Source organism: Hesperophylax consimilis, chromosome 10, assembly GCF_061612785.1.
Source record: "Hesperophylax consimilis isolate HC1 chromosome 10, BYU_Hcon_1.0, whole genome shotgun sequence".
NCBI classification, from domain to species: Eukaryota; Metazoa; Arthropoda; class Insecta; order Trichoptera; family Limnephilidae; genus Hesperophylax; species Hesperophylax consimilis.
In genome coordinates this window covers 21,564,537-21,585,541 of record NC_142845.1, presented here as the reverse complement: position 1 = coordinate 21,585,541, position 21,005 = coordinate 21,564,537, and the positions used below count along the sequence as shown (strand labels likewise).

The 21,005-nt window shown below is 33.6% G+C and overlaps 2 protein-coding genes across 3 annotated transcripts in view; both read left to right on the top strand.

The window, feature by feature from the left end:
* The window catches only part of LOC149420457 (uncharacterized), a 181,266-nt gene extending 168,274 nt beyond the window's left edge, over positions 1 to 12,992 (top strand). For both annotated transcript variants that reach the window (XM_089636153.1, XM_089636152.1), the window contains exons 2-3: positions 9,506 to 9,732; positions 10,363 to 12,992. In XM_089636153.1, coding sequence (XP_089492279.1) covers positions 9,506 to 9,732; positions 10,363 to 10,770 — 635 coding nt within the window. In that variant the 3' untranslated portion in view covers positions 10,771 to 12,992. The remainder of the gene's footprint in view (positions 1 to 9,505; positions 9,733 to 10,362) is intronic.
* A 2,894-nt stretch (positions 12,993 to 15,886) lies between these two features.
* On the top strand, positions 15,887 to 20,677 carry Polr2D (RNA polymerase II subunit D). Its single transcript, XM_089636150.1, has 3 exons — positions 15,887 to 16,036; positions 16,114 to 16,294; positions 18,893 to 20,677. The coding sequence occupies exons 1-3, from the start codon at positions 15,973 to 15,975 to the stop codon at positions 19,065 to 19,067; spliced, it is 420 nt and encodes a 139-aa protein (XP_089492276.1). The 5' UTR covers positions 15,887 to 15,972; the 3' UTR covers positions 19,068 to 20,677.
* The last annotated feature ends 328 nt before the right edge of the window (positions 20,678 to 21,005 follow it).

Genomic DNA, 21,005 nt, shown 5'->3' with positions numbered 1-21,005 from the left:
GATTAACTTTATTAATCTTCCACACATTTTTAACGATATTCATAGTTGTGAAAATACTCCATTCTTGGTATGGTCTACAGCATCTACCTTAACCCAGCTCACAACGCTGTCCAACCGGGTGGTTGTATAGTTACTCAATATTTACACCGTATGCTCGTATTCTTGTGAGGTTGATCATTCAAAATAAAAATAAATAAATTAAAAACCATATCCATCTTGGTATCTCCATACAAAGTTCAAGAACACAATTTCTTCACACCATAAAAATAGAGTTGGCAAATCCAACAATTATCTGGGGGGTCAGTGATCGATGCATAAAAATATATTTGCAGTATTTAATTAATAAAAAATGTTTAAATTATTATTTACTGTGACCTTTCCTGTCTCTTGCGACACGATTCTGCAGAAAACCATTGGGAACATCAACAATGAGCCATTGTCAGAGGCCTTCGAAAGAACATTGATGTATATTTTAATTGGTTTTCGAGGGAATTATTTCTGTACGTATAATAAGCACCATTTTGTCTCCTGATGCATCTTAACTATAAAGCACAAATTATGCTTATACACATATCCCACTGAAAACTCCAACAGTGAGCTTTATGATCGTAAAATGTGCACATTTTTTTCCATACAAAAAGAAGATAACTAGAATTACCTTCCATATAAATTTGAATGGAAACAAATGTGGCATTTACTTAGTACCTTTTGATTCTAGACCCTTTAGCACGCGGTCTGTCTCTCTTACACTTGTCCGAAATTGTATATCACACATTCTCCTCGTCACATTTGAATTTCGTAATCATGGTAAAACACGGTTTTGTATGGAAATGTAGGCCCAAATTGGGCTTATATTTGATCACGAGGCACTTCATCTGTTTTATTTATTCTATATTTTTCTAACATGAATTTTTAGGTTAACGCATTTATTTTCTTTTCCCTATGTTATTTTCATCATTAGCCATGGAACCTCAGACGCCATATTGATTGTATCTTATATTTCAATTAGAATAGTGGTGGTGGGTGACCGGATAACTCATCAAAATGACAATTCAACACACTTTGTTTCATAACTTTATAGCACTTTTTATAGGTGTGTTGAATTGTCATTTTGAGGAGTTATCATTTTTTTGAGGAAAGACAAACATTTCCAGGTAACGAATAACCTGACGATATTTGAAAATTCCCTACTCAAAATGGCAATTGTTACAAAATTATTAAAAGTGATGAAACAAAAACTAGTTTAAATTGGTTACAAATGTAATGTTTATAGGTGTGTTGAATTGTCATTTTGATGAGTTATCCTGTCACCAAATTACCTATGTACCATAGTAGAATACAAATCCGAATCCTAGTAAAAACAAAAAATCACAGAATACACATCAGTGCAGTAAGTGTAAAATACCTAAATATAGGAATCAATGTTATGACTAACAATATATGCTTTGAAAACAGTATAAGCAAGTATGTAATGATTCCTTGACTTACATTCTTGAAGTGGACAATGCCACTCAAGATTTGTTGACTCATTAACTTTGTATTGGACTATTGTTAGTCCATGGTTCACACGTAAATCCTAGTTTGCCAGTTTCGTTGGACGTAATGTTACAATTGGTGTTACGGGTCATGCAATTTGAGATAATAGAACTGGAATAAAGGACGGTATATGAAATTATATCGTAAATGAAAGTTAAGCCCAGTTCTCAAGATTTATTCATTTTGGATTAATTTATATCGTACAAATATAACAAAAACAGTGCTAGAACTTTTCCTGCTTAGATGATCGTGATTACAACGTGAAAACATACTGAGAAAAATGATCCTGTTAAAAAGTGACAGCGTGCCAACTTCCTGATAAAATATTTGCCATTCAGTATATATCGAGAACACGTGTTCTTTTCCTAATATATATCATGACGAAATACGACAATATCATTATGTAAATATCAATATCATACAAACATACATACAATATCGTACATTCGCTTTTGACTGAAACTTTGTTAGGAACTCTTTCAATTCATTCGTAATAGGCCTGCAGTCCCATTTTAACAGGAAAATAATTCATTTAACTGGATTTTTAACAAATTATCAGTATTTCCTATAAGTTCTCCGTGCTATCTTTTAATTCATTCGTTATAGGCCTGCAGTCCCATTTTGAAGAGGAAAATGATTCATTTAACTGGATTTTTAACAAATTATCAGTATTTACTATAAGTTCTCCGTGCTATCTTTCAATTCATTCGTTATAGGCCTGCAGTCCCATTTTGAAGAGGAAAATGATTCATTTAACTGGATTTTTAACAAATTATCAGTATTTACTATAAGTTCTCCGTGCTATCTTTCAATTCATTCGTTATAGGCCTGCAGTCCCATTTTGAAGAGGAAAATGATTCATTTAACTGGATTTTTAACAAATTATCAGTATTTACTATAAGTTCTCCGTGCTATCTTTCAATTCATTCGTTATAGGCCTGCAGTCCCATTTTGAAAAGGATAATGAATAATTTGACCAGATTTTTAATAAATTAACAGTATTTCCTATCAGTAAGTTTTCTCCATGTACATATGTACAATACTATAGTGGATAATTAAAAAATACAGTATTCTACGTTCAGGTTTGAATACCTATTTACCTACTACTAGAGCGGAAGCAGTATCGCCATGTTGTGGGACTACCAATCAGAATATAAACGTTGTTTGAAGTGGCTTTAGCTAGTGATCAGGATTGATTATCAAAAAAGGTACTTTCCAACCTTACTCAACCCTTTATCGTTTCCTTCCCACGCATTCTCCATCCTCCGAACATTTCATAAAATAAAATACAACCGTTAAATTTGTTCTGGGCAGTTTGGACACTTGTGCCGTAAGATTTAAAAAAACGAGATAAAAAAAAATCAGTCGTGTGTCTGTCTGTAACTCTGGTTCAATGAACGCTTTGCTTTGAATGTAAGTGTCATTTTCATGATTAGAACTCATTGTGTGAAAGATTCAGACATACGATAAAGTAGGTATAAAATTTTAACAGACACTTTTTTTTCATACTTTTACTACTTACTAACTTAGCTTTAAAATATATATTATACCCTCCGGTTATCGTTATCGTTGCATTTCTATAGAACATCAAACGCACTGGAATCAAAAATATTTCAAGTACCTAAGGCGACACTAAGGTCAGAATAAAGGCGTGTGACTTATCAATAGACATTATTCGAGGTCGTGCGTGAGTACGAATTACGATGAATTTTAAACAAACAAAAATGTCTTCATCCAAGTCAATACACGGTTTCTCAATATGAATTTCATAAGTCAAATTCAATGTCAATACACAATACACAATACTTGATATCTCAGGTTCAAGTGCATTACTTGAAGAATCGAACTCGACGAATTAAATAGGAAAGTGAGTATTACTATTGACGATTTGAGAGTATTGAGAATTTTGAATTTTAAACTCAAAATCATTCGTGTTCAACCCGCGGCCGGTATCATGTATTGTTGCAGTACGCAGGTGTAATTTTTTTGTTGCTGTTGGATACTGAAATCCCGTGTTCATCCTATCTGTGTAATCAAAAACATACTGCTTTTATTTCCGTTTTTGATTCATGGTGAAACAGAGATTTCAGTTCATCTATTTATCTCTAAATAGTATAAAACAAAATCGGCATCCTCTAGATTTAGATAGGGTTTTCACTATCATTTAGATAAATTCTTTCTTTATTTATATGTATAATGTACATGTATATTATATTTATAGAATGTATAGAAAAGTTGATCTATTGTAAAAATATTTTTATATCATCATGGTCATCACCGAGTGTCTGTGGCGGGCGGGCAAACGGGCGGACGGCGAGGATTTGATATTTTATTCTAATCTACAGAATAAAACAAGATTATTTTTCTCTTATTCCGCTTCTCTCTTAATACGCAATATTTCACTTTCAAATAATGGATTTAGCTTTATTAATTCAAAACATGATTTATTATGTCGGGGGAGACGGAAAAATACGCACTTTTAATTTTAATTTCGTTTATTAAGTCACTTACGCGATATGTCAATTAGTATGCGGCGCGCTTATAGTCGCAGCCGACGGCGACTATGTTCATATCAAGAGTTGGATTATATTCATAATATCGTATTAGAATTAAATAACAAACCAGTCTATACAAACCTAGCGTAGCCCACAAACTACTTGAAAACTGGGATATTTTAGTAATAATATAACTAAATTCAAGTATTAATTCAAAGTAAACATTTCATATTTACCGTGAAGCGGAATTCGTAACCTTTACCAAAACAAGATATATGTTGACAATGGAAAGTATGGAGTTCAGTCAGATGTGCTAGGTAACAATAATTATCCCCCCAAGAATGCAACTAGATGCCGATCAACTGTTTTTACAGATTGAAGTACTTATAAATTTTCTGATAAATAATGTCATCAATTTCGACGAAATTTTAAAACCTGATATAAATGCATTACTTTCATAAAAATGCTAGTTGTACTTGTCGTTTTATTACTGTATCATAATGATTTTTTTTTTTAATTTGTAATAAAACGTTACATTTTACTTGATGTGTATATTTTTAAACATTAGATCAAAGGAGGAAACTGGAAATTAAAGTTTTAACTTACTTCAGCGAAATTTATAATAATACTCTTCTACTAACTAATAACATATTTACTGTTGATTTCATAGTGCAGACAGTTTTATGCACAATGCGCACTCTCATCCGTTGATAAAAAAATTCCTTCCCAGGAAAATTATCTCAAATTCGTTGGATTATTTCATTGGAATTTCGCGGCGGCCACAGATCGTACTTATTTATCACCAAAGCGATTCTGGAAGCCTTTGATCTTCCTGCATCACGCGTTACAATGATAATATTATTGTTTTTTGTTTTTAAATTCATTCAAATCTTATTCAGTTCTAATCACTAGATAGTCCGGATTGACCGGAAAGACGGACAACTGAGGATGGTTTTTTTCATAGAATTTGAACAATTCATCAAATTTAAACGTTCATTTTCGGGTTTCGTAAAGTCCTATTCGAGTTTTGTTATTACATCATTATAGGCCAGTTACTTGACAGAACTGAATTAAAAACAGAATCTGAAAAGAACTTTCACAGAACTTGAAAATTAACTCTGAAAGATGAAGAATTGTTCAAATTTTCTGAAACAACCCGTTCTTAAGATGGATTGTTTCACAGAATTTGAACAATTCATCAAATTTAAACGTTCATTTTTGGGTTCCTTGAAGGTCCTTTTCATGTTCTGTTATTACATCATTATAGTCTAGTTACTTGACTGAACTGAAATAATAACAGAACTTGAAAAAATCTTTCACAGAACTTAAAAATGAACTTTGAAATTTCAAGAATTGTTCAAATTCTCTGAAACAACCCATACTTATAGTATATCATTTTTGAACGTTTTAAAATTTTGTTTCAACCAAATTATTTGTTTTATCTGTAGATTTTGACACGATTTTCGATTTTTTTTTCTTATTGAACATTTTAAAAATAAGGAACAAACAATGTGGCTTCTCGCCTTATAAAAAAATGGAGAAAATTATAAGTATATGACATTTTAAAATGTATATTATAATATGGCCTTCTCATTTCTTGATGATCTGCGAATTTAAAAGGTCCATAGCTCTTAATGGAAATGACGTTGCGAGCTGAAAGCAGTACAAATCTTATAACTCCCATTAATAAGATAATTGATAGATAGCGGGAAACCGTATAGAAGACACAAATATTATGTGAAATAAAATATGAAATATTTACGCGGTTTTATAAAGTTTAAGTTGAGAATTGGGTCATAGTCAAGGAGAATGAGTTGCATGATCTATTGTTCAAATATCTGAGAATAATATTGACATTGAAGATATATTCTCAATAACTTCAATATACAATCGAATCGTAATCGTAAATATCTCAGCGCTGAATAAAGCTAAGAAGGTCAATGATTTTCATTGTGGCGTCCACAATCGCTGAACTCAATCAAATTAGTATTAACATTATAAAAATATAACATAAGTTATTTGAACGTCAACCTCTGTGACTGTATTGCAAGTTAAATGCATATTGCATTTGAGCAGGTCCATAACGAACAACGAAATTGCATATTGTTCCAAACTCCTTTTCGTTTTCAAACAAGACGCGTTATGGTAAGTATAAATTTGCGAACCGAAATGCGAAACAAGCCACGAATTATAGGAAAGGAACGAAGTAACTGCAAACGGTGTTTCGCACCATTTGCGGTTGCTTCATTCTTTTCCCATAAGTTGATGTTCAGTTCGGCAGTTTAACTCGCGTATGTATACGTAGCATAAGAAGGAAGAGGACGAATGTCGATGACGCCCGTACAAGCTCTCGCTGGGATTAGTTTAATAACAGCATCCTTAATGAATTCAATTCCTTGTCGCATTTAAAACATATATTTTATGGTTCGTTTTTTTAGGGTACACCTAAATTCTTCTGAGATCGGTTGTTTTAAGAATAAACATTCATTTTCAGGATAATCGTTTAGCAATTTCAATCGGAATAGTTGACGGACTAGTTGTCAGCAATTTTTTTAACAATATTATAAGAAGAAAGCGTAAGCAACGTGCCTATGATTATTTGTGGACAGTCAGGGCCGGACCTATGCGGATGCAATTGGAGCATTGATTCAAAGCGCCAAGGAGCTGATGATACCTAACACTTAACAATTCTAACACGTCGCTATTGAGATAATTTTTCTCAAAACGGCGCTATACAAATATGCAAATCATCCTAATATTATTGATTACAGTGATCACCTACCTAGGGATTTACTGGTTTTGGACAAGGGGCGTCAAAATTTTACTCGCGCCAGGCGTCGCTTCGCTCGGGCCCTGTGTGGACCTGCCTATTCAAATCTGGTCTCTAAACATAGGGAAAGCCATTTCAATGTGCTTTATTATTTGCTTTATGTATTTCACCCGGGCACTTACTGAAAGCAGATAAAATTGAAGATTTCATTAACCCCTTCAGTAATCATTTAAAAATTAAAAATGAAAAAAAAACACCTTTTTTATCAATGAATTTTATTTACTCAAAATATATATCCTCATATAAAACCCATTATACAGGGTGTCCGGAAACTCGTAGTATCTACAAGCGGGAAACTGGTGAATCTACATCACATTTGGAGTCGATTTTGTAGTATATTTTTTTTTGATTTGAGCTTTCGTTATCGAGTAAATCGAGTTAGAAGTTGATTTTTTTTTTTTTTTTTTTTAATCAAATTCTTATAAATTATTACTGAAGATCAAAGTACCCAACTAATTAAAACTATTTGAAAGTAAAACAAATGAAGAAACTCGGATTTGAAGCATTATTTTGAAATCACCCTTCATTTAATCCGGTGTAATCATAAAATATATCTGCTCTGCAGGGTTAAAACATCTTTTGTTCAACCCTAAACGCCAGAAAAAACTTTAACCCTAAAATAGCCGAAAAATATTTTTTTTTGGTTTTTTTTTTTTGTGAAAATGCTCAAATCAAAAAACTTTATGTTTATTTGGGTTCCCCATGTGGTGTAGATTCTCCAGTTTCCCGCTTGTACTACGAGTTTCCGGACACCGTGTATAAACCCAAAATGGGACTGAATATTGATGTTGTGGTGCATAGTGTGAAAATAAAATTAAAAAATTTCTTTAGTACGAATTCCTAATTCTGGCACATAATAGCCGCCCGAGTATACTCGGGCGTGGTCCTTAAAAGGTTAAAAAAATAACAATCTCATTCTATGATTTGCTACTGAAAATTATATTAAAAACACAACGTAGGTATGGTAAATAAGTACGTATCGTAAGTGTAGATAAAATAATACTTTAACCCGATTTTAAAATAGTTTGTAGTACATTATTTTAATTTATACTTAATAATATTATAATTTGTTTGTTGGGTGCATTTAATAAGGAATTGGTTTGGTGGGGTTGGTTTCTCAAGGGTCCCACCTCGACCCAATATGTTTCTTATTATTCATCAATGACATTGTTGACCAATTTAATGATATAGATGTTCTGCTATTTGCTGACGACATAAAAATATATAAAAGAATACGAAATGTATACGATTGTCAAATTTTACAGACTAACTTAGAACAGCTTCATCAATGATGTGAATAAAATGTTTTATTTGTGAACATTCAGAAATGTCAAGTAATACGATTTTCCAAAACTCGTTATAATATCTTACATGAATATATATTAAATTAATACCAGTGTCACAAATTCGTGACTTGGGTGTAATATTCAATGAAAACTTGTCGTTCATTGCACACATCAACTCTATAACTAATAAGGCTTTAAAGATGATTGGCTTCCTTTGCAGAAATTTAACTGATTTTAAGTCCATAGATTGTATGAGAACCCTCTATATTTCATTAGTCAGAAGTCAATTGGAATATAATTCACCTATTTGGTCCCCTTTACATAAAGTTCACTCCAATAATATAGAAAGAGTTCAGCACAAATTTCTTAAGTACGTAAATTTTAAGCTCGGAATTCCTATTGATTACATTAATTATGTCAGTTTGATGAATCAATTGCATCTAATAACACTGTCTGACAGGAGAATTATTTCAGACCTGGTTGTGTTACACAGAGTCATTAACAACTTAATTGATAGTCCTGCCATCCTTGCCACTATTAAACTACATGTGCCGACTAGGAATACAAGACAAAATATAACATTCTTCTGCAATACATACACGACCAACTATCAGACACACTCACTGACCAATAGGATGCATGATCTGGGCAACAAGTATGGGGTGCTATTGATTTATTTATTGACTGCATTTATAGAATTAAGCATAATCTATACCAACACTTTGTCGAATCCTACAAATTAGAGTAGCGTTGGTAAATTAGTTTTAATGATTTGTCTTACATGTAGTGTTGTTGTAATTTCTTTTTTACTTTATGTTACTCTTACGTTTTACTAATATTGCTTCATATTTAGTTTTTTTTTATTTAGTTTTTTTTAATTATTCCTTAATATTTTCTCATTATACTTGTAATCACAATTTTACAATTGTGTATTTTGTACCTTTTTTACAATTCATTTCATCTATTTACTGTCAGTATCTCCTGTATAATACAGATATTCTCCTATGTACACTGCATCATGTATCACTTATATGTAAAAGCCTTTTTAGGCGTATTTATAAATAAATAAATACTCCAGTCGACTTCTGACCAAAGAACAAAACAACATTTCTAGAGTCTTAGCACAAAACTTTGCATATTCTTAATAAGAACCGTAGATAGTTGATATTGAGAACTATTATGGAATCAATTGATATTGTAATGGTAAACATCTAAAACAGAACAGTGACAAATCAGAGCATGATGGAATAAGTTAAGTTAGGTTATATGGTTAGGCTTGTTTTTTTTTCACTTTTCTTCAAAATTTGGTTTTATGTTTATGATGTAGTTTGCTAACGTGCATTTGTTTTCCTTTGCAGCAATGTCTTTAGACGAGACCCGCCAGTCGCAGCGGCCGTACCGCTACGGCATGGTGCTCCTGTGCATCGGCGCCCTCATCAACTGGCTGGGCCTGGCTGAGAACTACGTGGAGCCCGTGCGGTACATCGGTGTGGCCTGCATCATCGCCGGGGCGCTTCTCATCTGCGCCGCAATGTGCTGCTGGCTACAAGCCCCAGCACCCAGGCAGCCCCCGCAAACACATCAGGTTATTATTAATAAATAATATAATTTCAGATGTATTGTGATATATCAATATGTACTTTATATTCTAAAATTCAAAAATATTTACCTATTTTCAGTACCTAATTAAAATGAATTTATGCCGCCGTTTTACAATTGTTATTGGTGTAATTGTCAGCGTAGTTGCCTTCCAAGCAGCTGATCGGAGTTTGATTCTAGATTATTTAAATCCTGTGCGTTTTCAAGGGTCTGCACTAGTTACTTACTAATAATAATTATGGTCGAGCTTAATCCTAGTTAAAAAAAGCTATTTCTCATTTCTCTGCCTGATTACCTTTCAAAGTCTGTAATGAGATGTACCTACTGAATGAGTATCATGATATTCATTCATCATGCATCATTTGGCTGTTAACAGAATGTGCCTCACTCAACGCAAATAGCACATACGTACTACACAGTCATATTGTATATTTGACCTAAATTGTATCGTTATCATCCCTATGAGAAGTAAACTGTGATGTGGTGATATTAAGTTCTAGTATTTCAATACATTAGTATATAATATAAACATATACAATGCCTGTACTTTGTACACCATTATTGCCATTGACTCAGTTTTAGCTCGCTAATGTATTATATACATTATTAATTGCAGATTGACGACCCGATCCACGTCATCTCAGTTCCATCTGATGATGAGGTGATGCAGCAGAAGCCTCCAGATTACGATTCGGTGGCCGGTGCTCCGCCCACTTACGACGACGCCATCAAGCTGAACCCTGGCTACCACCTGCCCCGAGTTCACATTCCCAACAACGGCCGAAGCAGCATTCAAAGATCCACGAGTGTGGATGCTTCCATGAGAGGGAGCGACAGAAGCAACAACCACTCTCACATTCTTTCAGCTGCAGCTCTGAATGTTCTTCTCACACCGGTTGCAAGCGGTTCTAGAGAAACCATTCCTGGCCAGCTGGAAACTGTTGTGGTCCAAAGCCAACATATTCCTGCACAAATACCCAAAACTCCACCTCCTCCGTACAGACCACTAAGAACAATTAGATGAACATCTTTTGCACCAATTTTAAAGAGTTAATCTGATTGAAAATCTTACATTTAACATATCTCGATGTAGTAGATACTTAATCATCACAAATACTTAAACGTTAGGCTTAACTAACAATCATAAAATTGATGTAGTTGTTAAACAAAGATGTATGTATTTAAAATTTTAAAATGTGATAATGTGCATTCTAAAATTACAATGAAAGCAATATTCGTATGTAGATAATGGCAACAAGCACCAATTATGTTAATTGATGTTCATACTTTCAATTACCTTTACTTCTTTGTGTAAGTTTTAACCAAAATGCCATTGTTTTACAGGTAGTTATTGAATAGTAATAATATTGAGAGGAACAGGAGAATATACAATACTTATACTAAATAAAGTGCATGGCATTGATGGAAACAAACGCTTTGACTGAATAAAAACTAATATTGGGAACCTAAAATTTAAAAAAAATTAAAACATAAACCTACTCATTAGAAGGTCATTACGTTCGGTGTTGATGAATACAATTTCATACCTAGTACATTTAGAATGGGTTGTTTCACAGAATTTCAATAATTCATGAAATTTCATCAATCTTCAAGTTCTGTAAAGGTCCTTTTATTATATCATTATTGACCAGATATTTCACATAATTGAAATAATAACAGAACTTGAATAGAACTTTCATAAAACATGAAAATGAATATAAAATAGTACTCCACTGTGTTAGAAATTTATTTGTAATAAAATAATCTTACCCTTTTAAAAAATTGCACTGAATACTTTATTGATCGTCTCATTCATTTATAAATGTAGGTAGGGGTAAAATAGGTACCTAAGGATTCCCCGCTTAAGGAAATATCGACTTTGAATGGGTATAGGTTTGATCCTTATCACAAAACAATAAATAGTTCCATAATATTTAATAAATTTCCTATCAAATCCTTCCATCGATTGTATTACACCATAACTACATGAAATAAAAAATATATGTTGCTAAATATATAGTGATTGCCCACTTGTTCATACTGATTGCCACAATAATAACTGCGCCTGGTGCTAGGAAAAACCTCAATGGCACTGTGTTAGGTATTATCAGGCCCTTAGCTCTTTGGCACCTTGACAAGTCGGCGCCCAAAGCATACTGTTCCAATTGCACCTACACAGGGCCGGCCCTGATAACAGTGATTGCCTACTTTAATGATTCGATAAAACTCGTTAATAAGACAATCTGAAGATGATACACGTTAATTTATTTTGTTTTAATATCAATTATAATATAAGAAATATCTGCAAAATTGATTGAATTGGTTGCGGGCAATCATAGTCTAGATTAACCCATGTAACAGTGTGAAACGTTAGGTACCTACCCCTAAACTTCTAAATTATCAAACCTCACTTTCTTTTGATTTCTGTGGGTTTATTTTAAGTGGGTCAAATAATTGCTAAAACTGCCTTAGCCATTCTGTGCCTGATTTTAATTTCTAAAAAAGAAAAAGGTATTTTGTCATGTATGTTAATATTGTGGTACGAGATACCATAATAAAATTATTACCTATAATCAAAATAAATTGTTCACATTATTATGGTTTATGTTTGTACTTATTAATCTGTAAATATTAATTTTAAATTGAAATGTGTTTTGTATTGGGACCAAATATTTGTTGATCCTTATAAATCACCAAGTTAATGTCTAAAGCTGACACGATTGTATCCCTATAAATTATCTCACTTGCAAAATACTAAAAACTATATTGTAAGTACAGTAATGTTGATTTGTTAAAGCTAGACATATTTTTAATATTCAACTTCTGTTTATTGGATTTTGTGTACATAATATTGAAATTCTGGTGGCAAAAGATTACAAATCATACAGAATTATTCATAGATTAAAATATGCATTTACATACATTGCCACTGATGTGATAAAACTTGATCTAGTAAAAATGGAACATTTATTGTGATTGATGTTTCGTTTATTATTCAATAAAAGCATTCAAAGAATTTTTTTTTTATTTAACATTTCTACTTGTAAAATATTACCCCTGTGCCCGACTAAGGCCACCTCCATAAACAACCGGCCTGTGTGAAATCAACATTGCCGTCGCATAGTGCAAACAGTAGTGCGATGTCCCGCTGCAAGGACACACACACCGGTATTATAGGTATATATTAAGTCAGTAAACTCTTATTGCAGATCTATTTATCGTCCGCATTTACCATTGGATGTCATCATCAAAGCATGTCGTCGAGTTAGTCGAGCGATGACGAGACTATGAAAATTTACATATATATTTGCAATGCTTTTGTGATATTGTTATTGTGCCTATTTCTTATAAAAAAAATATTAATTAAAACAAAACAGACAAACATTCCCGGGTTACGAATAACCTGACAATATTAGAAAAACTCCTACTACCACCACAGTAAGCGGAAAATGTTGCTTGCGTCATGATGGAGGACTTGAACACACTACGCCTGGGTGGGACCCAAACGTGATGTCAACACAGCCACCGACCGGTCAAGCAGTTAACATCGAGAAGCTGCTGAAACCATGTACTGCTTGCCTGTACATATAAATATATGTTTAAACTCAAAATATTAAAAGATGCACTTTTTTAGGTATTTTTTTCAATAAATAGGGACAATACACCAAATACCCAGTAATATTAATAATTTGATTTAGACTAATTTAGGGCTGGGGAATCCTGGTTTCTATGTATCGCGTACGAAATTTCAAGACCCTATAACTCAGTTAATAGTGCCGACCCCCACCTAATTCTTACAGATTCGGATTCCCCAGCCCTAAATTAGTCTAAATCAAGTTCAATTTCGGTTATTCGAGTGACTCCCCTAAACCGAATTTTACCCTGAGTATTTAATTACATTTCTAAGCCATCAAAGACAAAATCCATTCAAATATTTTTAACGTGTGACCAAAAAAAGTGATAAAATCGTATGTAGGTTACCTAATTTTTTTTTTTCGATTCGTCTAATTTAAAATAAAGTAAAGAATTTATAACTACTTTTTGGAACAATTTTATACATTTTTTTAAATTAGAAAACGCAAGACACCGCTCCCAAAAGTACAGGGTTTTCCAATAAGAGGTGTTATTTTGAATAGCCCGCTATTTCGGTAGATGTTACTTTTGAAGCTGTCATTTTTTGACATTTAATAAGTAGAAACTACGCCATTGATAAAAATGGAACGATACACGCTTCAACAAGGCATCGAAATTATTAAAATTCACTTGAGTGAATCAAATGCAAATCATCTTGAGTGATGAGGCCCATTTCCACCTCAGTGGCTTCGTCAACAAGCAAAATTGTCGCATCTGGGGCTCGGAAAACCCAAGAGTTATTGTTGAAAAGCCTCTCTATCCTCAACGTGTGACTGTTTGGTGCGGTGTATGGTCCGGCGGAGTCATTGGATCTTACTTTTTATAAAATGAGGCTGGAGCAACAGTTACGGTGAATGGATTGCGCTATCGGGAGATGATTAATGATTTTTTATGGCCGGAATTGGATGGTATTGATCTGGACAACGTTTACTTTCAACAAGACGGCGCTACGTGCCACACAAGCAACGAAACCATTGATATTTTACGATTGAATATCAAAATAACACCTCTTATTGGAAAACCCCGTACAACATAAATTCGAATTGACGCCATTGCAAGGAATGTCAACGTCATAAATAAGTCAACCTCAATATGCGACACTATCGCCTCTAGCGACCAGAGTTGTTGATATTGCAAATATTTTACTGGAGTTGGACATTTGGTACAGGTGTGCAGTTTTGCCAACTCAGCTCTTTCAGAGCTAGATTCTAGCTCTTTTTAGCTCCTTTTCGGATGACGTCTGGCTTTATTTTAAAATTCGAGTTAGCAAACTGCAGGTGAGTGGTATATCTATGGATGGAGTACAATAAAGTCTTGAGTGGTAATCACAGCGCCCTTGAGGTGATTTTGCACAAAAACGGCGCTATACAAAATAATCAAAATATTATTTATTATTTTTATCAGTGTTGCCAACTCGATTTTCAAAATAAAGCTAGACTTCTCCCGAAAAGGAGTAAAAAAGAGCTAAAAACCGTTGGGGCCGAAAGAGTTCTGATAAGATAAGATAAAACTTCTAAATTTCAGAATGGATTTGTAAGGGGTATTCTCCATTTGGTCAGTACTGTCTTCTCCACAAAATAGAGGAAATTTCAAGGGATGTTTGCCCACAATATTTTTCGAATCCAGGGGGGAAGCGTGGCTGGAGAATTTCTCTTGAAAATTTATTCTCCAATATTTACAAAGGGAATTTCGGGGGATAATTCTCCACAACGTTTTCCGAATCTATTGTTGGCTAGAGAATTACACGAAGAATAATTCTCCACAATATTTTCTTGTCATCTGGTACATATCGGGTGAAACGTTGGCGATTTTTTAGCTGTTGGTTTTCCCTAAAAAATGATTTTTCTCTTTTATGTTGTATTAAAAAAGAAGCAAGAAGTTAAACGACTTTTTTGGAGCTGACGGCCTCAATTTAGAACTAAATCTAGCCCTAAAGGTGCTGAGTTGGCAACACTGGGTAATACGTTGATAATTGAGTGGTACGTCTTTTAATGGTATTACTTGCCAGGGCTAGATAGTTGATTTATGGCAATGGCCAGGGCTTCTACCAGGGAGCAACTTGACAGAAGTAAATATCTCTCACAACGAGGATACGGACCATGAACAAACCACTTACATAAGGACTGACTGATATATGGGGCCTATAGTAATGTTTATCAATTCGTGAATAAATGCCATTGATGCAATATCTAGCAACATTTCAGTAGATCGACCAATTTCGGCAAAAACCTACCGAAAATTCGTAGAAAATCTACCGAAATTTTCTAAAAATCTACAGAAATATTTGAAAATCTACCGAATTTAGGAAAACACGCACGGAAGTTTCTGAATTTTTTAGCAAAATCTTTTCAAAATTCATATTATTATTTTTCAGATTTTGCACCAATATATATTTTGACGACCATTGTCTCTATCTACCGATTTATTCCGCCTAAATCTACCAATTTTAATTTTCGGGGTATGGCAACACTGGATCGTGGTTTGTTTATGACTGATCTATGGACTTATCTATGGTCAATCAATTGTCAATCAGGTCAATTGTGAATGCTTTATTTATGGTTAATTATTTCACGAATAATCGAGTAATTTAGCGATGGCTGCTCCAAATGCAACCGAAATAGTCGAAGAAGACGCGGCAGATCTTCAATTTCCTAAAGGTATTTTATGACTTGCATTTATAAACTTAGTCCGAACGACTTATTCGTGTATCCGCTAACTTGAGGTTATGTTTTAGAGTTCGAGAATGCTGAAACATTGTTGATATCTGAAGTTCATATGCTATTGGAGCACAGGAAAGCTCAAAACGAATCAGCAGAAGACGAACAAGAATTTTCTGAAGTATTTATGAAGACTCTAACTTATACGAATCGCTTCAAACGGTTCAAGAACAAGGAGACCATTCAGAGTGTGAGAAAGTAAGTTTCTTGTAATTATTTACATTAATATACTTGCTTCCCTAAAATGAGATGGTAGTATTAAGTTAATATAATTGGATTGAGATTTTTATGGAAAATTATAATACGCCGTTGTACAACCTTGGAAAATTCACTAATGACATTAGATGTCCAATGATTTTGAAATCGAAATGGTACCTTAGAAATCAGGAAATTTAAAAGTGTTTCTGCTTTCAATATCCAGTCTCTGTTTTTCCCCTCTCGACCACGAGATACTCATATGAATCCCCAAAATTAGTCATCTTTGACAAGTTACCATTTCATCATTCCAATGATATTTTCAAATACAACTGTACCATATACCATTTTAGACCTTCCTTGAAGAACATTGACATTTTATCATATGTTGATTTTAAAATTCATTATCAAAGTTTTTTTCGTCGATTTCAGTTTCTCCTTTGTACAACATATGTATAATTATTGAAATTTGACCATTGTAAACTGGATATAAATATATGTATGTGCTCTGTTTTTGCTTCTTGTGTGTGAAACTATCGGAACATTTTTTATTTCATTTTTATATTGATATCTTTGCAAAAACTATTCAACCTCATATGAGGTCTACGTGTTGTAGAATTGCGGCTGTAATAGTAAACTGTTAGATTTAATGGGGAATGAACCCTAACAACGAGCCATTGGGTGTATTAGAATTCAAATTATATCTCTTGTTTTATCTCTCATATACACTGGATGCAGTCATTCAGTCCAGCATCCTGAAGCCCAATAGAAGGCAAGAAAAGAGTCAGGATAAAGGCTTGCTGAAAAAGTTTAGCTTAGGCGAAATGGAGGGGCTCATTGGCTGAAAAAATCTGACAAACCTTACTATGTTTCCAAATGTGATCTACAGGGTTACAAAAATAAGAAAAGTTGTTTTTGTGGTCACTGTAGTGAACCTCTTTGACCCGAGTGCTTTTAAGATTTTCATGTATGCAGCTAAATCATTTTTATGTACAAAATTTTTTTATTTACCAAAATGTTTTGTATTTTGTATTTTGAAAGTTGCATTCTTTCAAGTAAATCTTCCTCGGGCGCCCCCACTTCTTCTACCATTCACATTTGCGTCCTATATTCTCCTTTCTTCGTTCATTCGCTCTACGTGCCCAAACCATCAAAGCGTCCCTTTCTTAATCTCACTCATTACGCTTACATCAGCCTTGCATTCTTTATGGTTTTATCACACATACGCCTCAGGGATCTCATTTCTACAGCATTCAGTCTACTTTCATCCTTCCTCTGCCAGTTCCATGCCTCCCTGCCATTCATCAGGGTAGGTATTAGTACTCCATTGTGGACTGCTAGTTTCGCTTATTTGGACAATTTTTTTATTAGCACCAGCCGCGTTCAACCCTTCATTAATGGAGTTACCTGCATTGACCCTTCGTTCTTGCTTTTCCCTTCTGCATTTACCCTTACAAAGAGATTGATACATGCCCTTTCCGCCATTAAAGTAGGATCTGCGTAAAAGGTAGAACTACCCTTCCCGCCGGAAGTGTGTTAATATCATGATTGGAACTAGAGCAGTTTCTAGGTTTGCTGTCCTAGGCGAGAATTAAACATCCCACTCCCTCTATCTCCATGTCATCCAGGTTAAAAGAATGAATGCGTTAAATATAAAATAAGTCATATTCACAGCATTACAATAAAACACCAAACATTAAATAACTAAATTAAGTACTATTCATGATATTTTTATTTAGTTTTTAAATTTCTCTCTTCTAACATCCATGATGTTTTGGTTTCTATCTCTCAATTCAATGGTACCTTCATTGAATTATTTTAGCAAAGTCTTTAGTAAAATCTCAAATTTCAATCTGGTAAGCCATATCTTTTTCTACTGACATTATTATGGCTAGTACCGCGAGTCTCCTGGCTTATATTTATTTAGGTATAAATTTTTACATAAGACTGCCACAAATAAAAGAAAGGCCTAAAAAAGTATTTTAGTACGAATTATAGGCTATAGTTTTATCAACATAATGGTTGCCTGCCATGCTGAAGCTGTAAAACATCACTATTTCCATAAACGTAAATGTAAAAGGTTGTTGTTTATTGTTATTAAGTTGAATAAAAGGTTTTTTTTATGCATATTAATAACGGTCATCTTAAGTAAAAATTAACCGATTTGAGTTTTAAGAAACTCTACTTCACTGAAAGTGAAGTAAAGTCAAAAGAATACGAAGAGATAGCTCTATTCATAGGAACAAATTAGGAATCATTTCCTAACTTATTTGGCACAGATTTTTTGTATTCAATGACTCATTCTTGAAAGTTCAGAGCAGAGAGCTGCCGCGTCACTGTTCTTTAGAAAATATGGGTTTCTCTACAACTTAGCCGAGTTAGTGCTCAATTTGTAGCACAAATCCTAGGAACTCTGGAATTTTTCATCTTGAGGCTTAGTTTATTCAATTTTGTTACTGTTATTTTTTAAATAACACCCTGTTGCTGCTGACTAGTTCTACCTGGTGGTAGAAATGGCCCTGATTAGAATAGAACTCTAGATTTTGTAATGAGGGAATATTTAAGTAACATCTAATGTATCTAAGTAATGTTATTTTCCAGCCTCCTAATGCAGAAAAAGCTCCACAAGTTTGAGGTGGCCAGCATTGCCAACCTGTGTCCCGAAGCGGCAGAGGAAGCTAAGGCTCTGTTGCCCTCGCTGGAGGGGAGGTTTGAGGATGAGGAGCTGAGAATCATGCTGGACGATATTCAGACCAAGAAAAGGATACAATATTAATATAACTCAAACCTAGTTATTTATCAATTTAAAGGGGAAAATATCTATAGGTACTGCTGTAAGCAGTCCAAGATTTTTTGAAGTCTTTACTGACTAAAGGGTCTAATTTATTTTGCGGTAGCAAATTCTTGATCAAAAAATTCTATTGATCTTTATAATACTGTACAATGCTCCAGGTTTCCTGTTCCTTTGGAGCACTGATTCTTAAAATCTGTTGTATAATTTCTCAATTTTAAATATAACGTTGTGTCCTAACTATTATAATATCTTTTGAACCATTCCAAATACAAATTTCACAATCAATATCTTGCTTCATTAGGCAACAAACATAAAAAACAACAGGCAAAAAACATATTAACTTAATGTCAAATATTGTAATGTTGTCTAAAAAGATACTTAATTTGTTTCTTAAAAAGGTTTGAAGGATGACAATAAATGCTTTATCCCAATTAACTTGGCGCTGTCTTTCACTTATCAGCAGTTGTAAAACGAGGGCTTAATGTCAAGCAACATTACTTATAAAAAAACACCAGCAATTCAAGGGGCTTAAAGTCAAACAATGATTTCTACAAAAACATACCAATAATTCGAGGGTTTAAAAGCTAAACAACATTTTCTACAACAACAACAACAACAAAATAATAATAACATAATTGGTATGTTTTTTTGTCGATAACATTATTAGACTTTAAGCCCCTTGAATTGTTGGTATGTTTTTTTGTAGATAACGTTGCTTGACTTTAAGTCACAAAATTATTTGTATGTTTTTTGTAGATGACATTGTTTGACATTAAGCCCTCGAAAAATAAAATGATCTTCTGTATTCACTAGCTTTATAATTATTATGTATAAATTTATGTGTTATTTTTTTAAATAAATTATTTTAAATATAACATTTTTAATTATGTTATTGCTTATTAATACCCAGTCATGATAGATTTGTACTTTCTAAAATGGCCCGTGGTGTGGGTATATGGTCAGCGATTAAGTGAACTAAGATTGTTCTCAAAATGGGAATGACTATTTGTTTAAAATACAACATGCCCCCTGTCAGAGTATCTGATGTTTAATGCAATGCAGTGCTAACCAATAGTGGATTCCTATATTTCCTCAGTTGTATTTGTAGGTTGAAGCAACGATTTTTTTTGTAAAATAAACAGTTTTTTAACCTTTTGAATGTGTTAATTTGTTCCGTTTTATCTATACCCGTACGCGGTACAGATTTTCAAATACCTATGCACGCAATTAAATGTCAAATTATAGCATTCTGGCATGATTTATTGGACTATATAGACAGAACAGATTATTCTCCACAATATGATAACAAATCCTCGTGTGTCAACACTCTTAGATGTTTATAAAAACAAAAACATAAAATTTCATACAAAGACGTACCGTATCTTTTGAATGTGGTCCCGCCATTCACTCGGCGTGTGTGTACTTAGGCCACTGCGTTGATAGACACAAGTGGGACACCATGAGCACTTATCATTTTTAGTTATGAAAACTTTTTCTAAAACTGAACACTTAAATTTAATGTCACTTAATATAATAACAAAATTGGACTAACGCCATCCGTTGACAAAATTGTAAACCATAGCACTCGAAGGCGCAAAGAGGCTCACTTGATTATCGATTTTTTTTAATGAAATACAATTTTATTTTCGAGAAATTCTTGTAGATGTCAGCATCGTGATAGTTCTACGAATGTTCAAGCGAGCGGGAAATAAATTTATGTCGAAAGACTGCTGGAATATCGGCATTCAAAGTTTCCGTATCAACAGTTGATACAGCCGCGTGTGAGTATGGACTTTTTGCCGTAACAACAGTTGATACGGCCGTGTGCAAAGAGTTAGTTAAAAGTTTTTGCATTTCGCGTGTTTATAATAATCATTAAATTTGGGAAGCAGGCATGGGTACCGTCGCCCCAGGAGCCAT

What these genes read in the sequence shown, in the direction of transcription:
- Polr2D (XM_089636150.1), top strand. Translation starts at nt 15,973, where the DNA reads ATGGCTGCTCCAAATGCAACCGAAATAGTCGAAGAAGACGCGGCAGAT. An exon ending in AGATCTTCAATTTCCTAAAG is followed by an intron (nt 16,037 to 16,113) that starts GTATTTTATGAC and finishes GTTATGTTTTAG; the next exon opens with AGTTCGAGAATGCTGAAACA. An exon ending in ACCATTCAGAGTGTGAGAAA is followed by an intron (nt 16,295 to 18,892) that starts GTAAGTTTCTTG and finishes GTTATTTTCCAG; the next exon opens with CCTCCTAATGCAGAAAAAGC.